Here is an 8,293-nt window from a genome sequence, read left to right as displayed (position 1 = left end):
TGACTCACACACACACACACACACACACACACACACACACACACACACACACACACACACACATTGATTATGCATGCATGTCATGTATTTTTTTTACTTTTTTGCATAATCTGAAAGCTGCTTGTCCTTCACTTTTAAATTTTTTTGACATCCCATTATGAATTAGGAATGTTTATGTTTTTCTGCCATATATACATATAGAACAAAACCTTGTATCTTCAGTTTTGTTGTTTTTCTGTTTTGGACATAATTTGAAAATGCCTGTTGTCCTTTACACAGTGTGTAATTTTCATGATGAGTGAACCGAGAGAAGCAGCCCAAAATGACTTGGAAAAAATTCTGGTTCCATTGACTTACATTAAAAATAAAGCATATTTATTCCTTCTCCTGTAAACTTACCATTTTGGACATACATATTTAAATGTCAGGTTAAATAACACCTTTAAAGCCGTGATGGGACTGATTTTGCTTTGGCACCTCTGAAATAAACTCGATCTGAGATTATCTAGATATGTAATCTGCATATAACATACAGAGCTGCAGTTCAGTGGAAACGCATTGGACCTATCAAGTGTCTCTGGAGTCTTTCAGAAACTCTGTACTACACTGACGTTCCAGACAAGAACACTGAGACCCGGTCGTCTCCTTTCTGGCTCTCCGTCCTTCCCACCTCCCTCAGAGCGCTTAGCGCGTCATAACCCCTCCCTGAACGGACACGCCCGCTCTGGACGAACTCTCCGGACAGTTTAAAGACGCGCTGGAGGCCATGCGCTCTGGAGCTGCCTTTATACTCTCTCTCTCTCTCTCTCTCTCTCTCTCTCTCCGTGTATAGAAGCTGGGAATGGTGTTAAACGGGCTTCATCAGTGCGCTCGTGATGAGACCACGTGAGGACACCTCCGCTCACCCATCCACGTGGCGTCAGCAGTTCGATGTGGCGAGACGGAGTTAACAGCCCAAACAAAGCGCTCTTCCCCTGGATTACTCCATGGCGTACCACCCCGCGGACTTCACCTTAGGGGCAGTGCTGGGCCCCCCTCACCCTCATCCCCACCCCGCGGCTTTCTCCGTCCTGGAGCAGCTCGAGAGCCCCATCCAGCTCTCCTCTCCATCCCTCCAGCCCGCGGGGGCGCCGGACGAGCCCGTGGTGCTGCTGGAAGGCGCGGAGCTCTGGGCGCGCTTCCACAACATTGGCACCGAAATGGTCATCACCAAGTCCGGCAGGTAGGCCAGAGGGAGTAGCTCTGACATCTGCCCTCATGCGCGTACTGACCTTCATGTAGGCTGGGGTCGACAAAATCGGCTTTTAAGCCGTGCGTAACGAGCCGTGCCACCGTGCGCTTTTACGCACGAGTTGATCGCCTTACGTTAGGACCTCGGAGAGGAAAGTGAGGTCAGGAAAGCTTAAAAACAGCACAAACTAGAGGAATTTGTCCTCACGGCTTGTTCAGAGCATCTCATATATGAAACCAAGAGGCTGGTGATGGTTATAGGTCGCAGGGTTCACTGTAAATAAGGGATATTTAATCAAATAATAATAAAATATTAGCCTTATACAATTTCCAGTGAGCTTTACATTTATTTCTCCCACTCATTAAGGCAACACTGACCAGCATGGAAAACGTAACGCAAAAACACAGGAACTTTAGCAACAAATTAGTATTTTTCTTTTTGATATTCAGTTTTAAAAGTAATATACAATAATTCATATTACTTCTTTTCCACTGTGCACCGTGTTGAATAAGCAGCCTTTATTAAAGGGGCAATAAGTAACTTAACTGCTCAGTTTCCTTGTCTCTGGCAGGCGGATGTTCCCGGCGCTGAAAGTGCGCTGTGCTGGCTTTGATAAGAAAGCGAGGTACATCCTGCTGATGGACATCGTAACGGCCGACGACTGCAGGTACAAGTTCCACAACTCACGCTGGATGGTGGCGGGCAAAGCGGACCCCGAGATGCCAAAGCGCATGTACATCCACCCCGACAGCCCGGCCACCGGAGAGCAGTGGATGTCCAAAGTTGTCAGTTTTCAGAAGCTGAAGCTGACCAACAATATTTCTGACCAGCACGGATTTGTGAGTAGAAGCGCTAAGCATGTGCGGCTGCTTGGGTCCCCAGATTGCTGGAAAGCTAGATGCGTTTAGCTGTGTTAAATCACATTTTTGAGTTTTTACCAATTTTGCTGTTTATCCACGTTCACGATGGGATCATTTCTAATCTGGGTTTGGGCTTTATTTTGCAGTCTGAAAATTAGACAACATTTTAAGGCAGCTAGTTCAACAACAAACTAAAACAGTTACTTTGCATCGTTTTATAAAATAGCTTTTGTGAATAAAACCTGGTAAACTACTTTTTACCACATACAGTATGTTTTCTAGGATGATATGACTAGAAACTTGACTGCCTGTGTAATAACTCTAACAGCATGTTTCTGAGTTTAGATTAACTCAGTGAATTCAATGAATAAATATTCAATCTAAAATTGAATTAAGCAGCATTTTTGTGGGAGTGACTTACAATGATATGACTGTTTCATTTCAAATATATAATTCAATATAATATAATGTGGACAGACATTAAGCCATTTTAGATTCAACTGGCAATTGTTTATCGAAACTCCCTTTTAGTCTAGACTTGGACTTAACTAGCTCAAGAGAAACTAGTAATATACTAGTTTTTCATTCAAAAATGTAGAATTAAATGTTTTTGCTAATTTTATATTCAATAAAATCTCAGACTAAAGTAAAACTAAAAAAACGACTAAAATCTTATTGACAAGGTGGAAAACTAAATTATTGAATGATAAATATTGTGCTGTAATTTTATTTTCAGTCATCCCTGTCAAGTCATCTGCCTTGAAATTTGCGATATGAGGCATCATGGATATTAATGTAAATTCACCTCAATTATCAGTTGGTACCGAATCATCTACAGCTCTTCATCACTCTGGACCCACTTCTGCATGGTGTACAGCTTCATACTAATCAGTATACCAAACATCTGAACACTCCAGATGACACATGTGGTTGATTAAGTGAAAATAAGTAACCACGTCCTCTACAGAGAACACATAGGACTTTTTTTTAGGAGTTTTTATTTATTAGCTAAGTTTAACATACTGGAAAAATCTAAAACTAAATATAAAATGTGCCATTACTGTGGCACGGGCCACATACCCCCCCCAATATATTAAATTCAGTAAATAAACAGTGATTGTGTATTGAATTGTGCAGAAGTGTGTTCTCTGTAGAGGATGTGGTATTTAACTTATTTACACTTTGAAAACAACAACAGCGTGAAACTTGGCCAAAACTTTTGCACAGTATCATACATACATATCTGGATCCAGATTATATGTGTGTGTGTGTGTGTGTGTGTATATATATATATATATATATATATATATATATATATATATATATATATATATATATATATATATCACTGTTGTCGGAAGAAAGCCTTATATGAAAACTTTACAGGAGAAGGAAAAAGCATACTTTCCTTTTAATGTAAATCAATGGAACCAGACTTTTTCCCCAAGGCATTTTGGGCTGCTTATTTTGGTCTGTTCTTCATTAAATTTACACACAATATAAAGGGCAAGCAAATTATGTAAAAGAACTGAAAAACAAGAAAAACGGAAATAGCATATATATATATATATATATATATACACATAGAATTAAATGACTCTCAACAATGGCTTTGGCAAAAACAAGGTCTCAGTATATGTAGATCTTTAGTCTTTAGTTCAGCTGGAAATGCATCTGACAGTTCCTCATAAAGCTGCTTGAGAAAATGATCAAGAGTTTGTGAAGTGGGATAAATTTCTAAAGGAACCTAAAATAGAAGACAGTTTGATTTGTTTCACACTCTTTTCTGACTTTCTAACTCCATATGTGTTTTGTGTTTGATCTACTGTGCTTCTAACAGGTGGAGCACAGTTCAGACATTGCACCCCTGTATGAGTGGGCTTTCCTCTGGTGCTCTCTTTACGTGATCTTGTTTTTTGTGTTTGTGTTGTAGACCATTCTGAACTCCATGCATAAATATCAGCCGAGGCTGCACATCGTCCAGGCCAACGACGTCCTGCAGCTCCCTTACAGCACCTTTAAGACCTATGTCTTCCCTGAGACCGAGTTCATGGCAGTGACCGCCTACCAGAACGACAAGGTTTCAACTGATTTTACAATTCAGACTTAAATTCAGACTTAAATTCAACCTTAAATTCAGCTTTAAATTCAGACTTAAATTCAGACTTAAATTCAACCTTAAATTCAGCTTTAAATTCAGACTTAAATTCAGACTTAAATTCAGATTTAAATTCAACCTTAAATTGAGACTTAAACTGAGAGTTGAATGTAAACTCAAATTCAAACTTATATTTAAGATCAGTTAATTTATCAAACCATCACATTATATATATATAGTAATAATGTAATATGATATAATAATATAATATAAGCAGATTATTGTTCAATCACAGTAATGACATCATACAAATGAGTAAAATATGAGTAGGAGTCGTATAATAAAAATGTATATATATTTATATATATCCTAAAATATAAATAAATACACAATTACATTTAAAAAAGTAAACAGTAATTGTGTATTTATTTACAACATGACGCTCCTTTGGTTTTATATGTACAGTCATATAAGTTTGTGGCCCCCTGTTCAAATTCCATGTTTTTCCGATCCTCTCCAGCAAACACTCCCACACTTTCTACTGATTGTTTACCAAACTTATGATTATTTCCCTTCAATATGTTCAATTCAGCAGATGAACAGTAGAAGCAGTAGATGTGTGTGCTCTGTGGGGGATGTGGTAACTTATGCACATTAGAAAACCAACAAAACGTTTGACCACAACATTCGCCCAAACTTCTGAACACGAGCACGAGTGAATGGACCTCAGCCAGCTCAGAAAAGTGACTTGCTGGAAAGACGGGACACTTTATTCCTACGACGTAATAATAAAGCTGTGTTTTACTGTAACACCAGCTGATTCAAATATTCTGCATCAACTTAAAAATCAACACTTTATTTTGAACTTTATAGCTTCGGTTAATTTTACTTTAGCTACCACTTCACTCATTTCCCTGACTTATTATTTCTTAAAAGCTGAATAATTTGCATATCTTTAAAATAATTCAACTTGGTACCTTTGTTTTACCCTTTCATTACCAGTTACTGTACAATTACTCACTTTTTATTTGGTAACTGGATAATAACCCAGTGATTTTCAAGTTTGATCCATATTATTAAGATGTCATCACACAGTTATGACCCATCTGTAAAGAGCTGCTGCTGTTTCCTCCACTCAAAGCTGTGAACAGTCTGACGAGGTTGTGTTCGGGGACGTGAGGTCATGGTGGTGGTCAGTTTGTTGTGTTTGTGTGTTATTGTTTATGTAGACTGTATGAAGGAGTGTGTGAGTGTGAAGAGCCGAAGCTGTTTGTCTTTATGTTCCAGATAACGCAGCTGAAAATCGACCACAACCCGTTCGCTAAAGGGTTCCGGGACACGGGGAACGGGCGGAGAGAGAAAAGGTCAGAGGGTCTTCACGTCGGTCAGCCGAGTGACAGGTTTACTGTGTAGAGAGAGATCTGAGAGCCTCTGTCTGTCTGTCTGACTGACTGTGTGTATGTCTGTCTGTCTGACTGTGTGTCTGTCTGTCTGTGTGTCTGTCTGACTGTGTGTGTGTCTGTCTGTCTGTGTGTCTGTCTGACTGTGTGTGTGTGTGTGTGTCTGTCTGACTGTCTGTCTGTCTGTGTGTGTGTGTCTGTCTGTGTGTATGTCTGTCTGTCTGACTGCCTGTCTGACTGTGTGTGTCTGTCTGACTGTCTGTCTGTCTGTCTGACTGTGTATGTCTGTGTGTGTGTGTGTGTCTGACTGCGTGTATGTCTGTCTGTCTGTGTGTGTGTGTCTGTCTGTGTGTATGTCTGTCTGTCTGTCTGACTCTCTGTCTGTCTGTCTGTCTGACTGTCTGTCTGTCTGTCCGTCTGCTGCTCAGGAAGTCGGCGGTGCAGCTGAAGCTCAGAGCGGAGCTGAAGAACGAGAGCGGATCCTCAGACGACTCCTCCTGTGAGCCCCCAGCCTACTGCCTGCAGGAGCCCACCGTCGCCACGACCACACCCAAAGGTCCCTTTACAGCATTCAGTTGAAAAAAAATAAAATACATATAAACACAATCATTTTATTATTTTACTATCAATAATAATATTGTTTATATTTACTTTACAATAATATTACAATAATAATAATATAATAAAAATATTAATAGCAAAACAATAAAATTATTATTATTGTTGTTGTTCTGTTTATATTTATTTGTCTTTATTTTCAAAGATTTAATATATTTTCATATTATTTTGCAATTCTTATATTTTAATTTTTATTCATATATTTATACAAATCTTATGTAATCATACTCATAATCTTTTGCCCAGTTACATTTTTTTTCTATTATATCCTGAAATATAAAAAAGTGAATGTTTTATTATTATTATTATTATTATTATTATTATTATTATTGTCATAACTAATGTAATTAATGAATATGGGAAAATTGTTTATTATTTAAATTAGTTTTATTATGAAAGTTTACTTGTTTTATAATGAATAATTATGATTATGTGACACATTGTAATCAGCAATGTCAACAATAGACAACAGTATGACAGATTTGAATCATGCAAACTAAAAGCTTCATATCTCTCACTGAGCTACTACTGATACGTTGTTACATTACGAGGAAAGAGAAAACAGCTACGATTATTATTATTGTTGTTATTGTTGTTGTTGTTGTTGTTGTAATCAGTGGTCGTGGATGTGCTGTGGTTATTATTGCGAGTGTCAGTGACTGTGAGGCGTTTAAACCGTCGCTGTTTCTCTGACAGACCTGTGTGAGAGCGACTCTGACAGTAACGGAGGGTCTAACAGGCCGATCGCTCAGGCTGCTGAAATCTCCACCACCAGCCACGAGACCCCCGAACACATTGCTGAGCTCCCTCCTGAACACAGCCGGCGTGACCCCCCCTCTGAACTCTCTGAACACACTGAGCTCCCCCCTGCAGAGCCCACCGACAGCGGCCCGGACAGCGCTCTTCCAGAACGGACTCAGACAAGCCTCGTAAACCTCCCCAGCGGCCTGTCGGACCCCGAGACCCCCAGACTGACTCTCCACTCTACGCGGGACATGTTCACTCACACACACCACTGCTGCCTCCCACCGTGCGGCTCAGCAGGACAGCAGCTTGTCCACGGCCTCCTGCCCAACCACGGTCACTTCCACCTATTGAGGAGCTTACCGCCGCTGATGACCGCCGGGCCGCTGGCGCCGTGGCTCAGCAGCTGGACGGCTGAAGCGGAAGCTGGAGGTCGAGGAGCTTTGCTCCCAGAAGTCCTGAGACTTCAACAGCTCAGACCGGCTGCTCAGGTGAGCTGTTCAAGCCTATTTAGAAGGGGAACTCCACCAACTGTTCAAAATTGTGGAGAAACTTACCCACTCAGGTGTCTTTACAGTGGTGGTGATGGGAACCAGGGGTCGCCATGACTACAACACAAACATAGACATTTTATTTACCATCCAGAGCCACCAGAGAACCTGTATGTGTTTCGGCCTTTTGTAATGATGGTAAAGTAGCAGTACATTAAAAATAGTTTAATAATAATTTTAGTAATAATTTTATACCTCATGCTGTAGGTAATGAGTGTCTGACGAGAATGAGGGTCGGACCCTTTAACTGAGCCGCTTGCTTTCCGCAGGGTCTCATCATCTCCCACTACTATCCCTACAACTACATGAACGTGATAGCAGCAGCTGTCCCGAATGTCCGGCCGCGGCCCCGGCCCTCCCCGTACCCCCTCCCTCCTCTCCGGCTTCCGGGGACACCTGCAGGTCCAGGGGTCAGCAGGGGTCAAAGGTCACCCCCGTCCCGCTTGACCTGAGCGAAGAAGTGACTGCATGAAAACCGAACTGATTAAAATAACTGGGCTTGTGAAAACAGACAGCCGGCTTTCACAGAACATTAAGGTGCTGCGCGGATGGCAAACCCAACTGAAAGGGGAATTCCAACGAATTTTCAGAATTCCTGCATTTGCCAGAAAACTGGTTGAGTCATTCGGAGCGGTTTGGTGTGAAACGGTTGATTGTATTGTTCAAATTTCTTTATAGTGGTGCTGATGGGAACCAGGTGTCACCATGACTACAACACAGATATTTTTTTTTTTTATTTACTATCCAGAACCACCAGAGAACCCACACGTCTTCTGAGTTTATATGGAATG

General features: G+C 40.9%; 1 protein-coding gene across 1 annotated transcript; it reads left to right on the top strand.

The window, feature by feature from the left end:
• The first annotated feature begins 931 nt into the window (after positions 1 to 931).
• On the top strand, positions 932 to 7,977 carry tbx3b (T-box transcription factor 3b). The gene is made up of 7 exons (XM_017709251.2): positions 932 to 1,222; positions 1,803 to 2,070; positions 4,025 to 4,171; positions 5,477 to 5,553; positions 6,018 to 6,145; positions 6,904 to 7,442; positions 7,772 to 7,977. The coding sequence occupies exons 1-7, from the start codon at positions 987 to 989 to the stop codon at positions 7,952 to 7,954; spliced, it is 1,578 nt and encodes a 525-aa protein (XP_017564740.2). The 5' UTR covers positions 932 to 986; the 3' UTR covers positions 7,955 to 7,977.
• Positions 7,978 to 8,293: the final 316 nt, after the last annotated feature.

Source organism: Pygocentrus nattereri, chromosome 20 (genome assembly GCF_015220715.1).
Source record: "Pygocentrus nattereri isolate fPygNat1 chromosome 20, fPygNat1.pri, whole genome shotgun sequence".
NCBI classification, from domain to species: domain Eukaryota; kingdom Metazoa; phylum Chordata; class Actinopteri; order Characiformes; family Serrasalmidae; genus Pygocentrus; species Pygocentrus nattereri.
The sequence above is the reverse complement of the archived record's forward strand: the minus strand, read 5'-3'. Positions and strand labels throughout refer to the sequence as shown.

What these genes read in the sequence shown, in the direction of transcription:
- tbx3b (XM_017709251.2), top strand. Translation starts at nt 987, where the DNA reads ATGGCGTACCACCCCGCGGACTTCACCTTAGGGGCAGTGCTGGGCCCC. An exon ending in GTCATCACCAAGTCCGGCAG is followed by an intron (nt 1,223 to 1,802) that starts GTAGGCCAGAGG and finishes TGTCTCTGGCAG; the next exon opens with GCGGATGTTCCCGGCGCTGA. An exon ending in AGCTCAGACCGGCTGCTCAG is followed by an intron (nt 7,443 to 7,771) that starts GTGAGCTGTTCA and finishes TGCTTTCCGCAG; the next exon opens with GGTCTCATCATCTCCCACTA.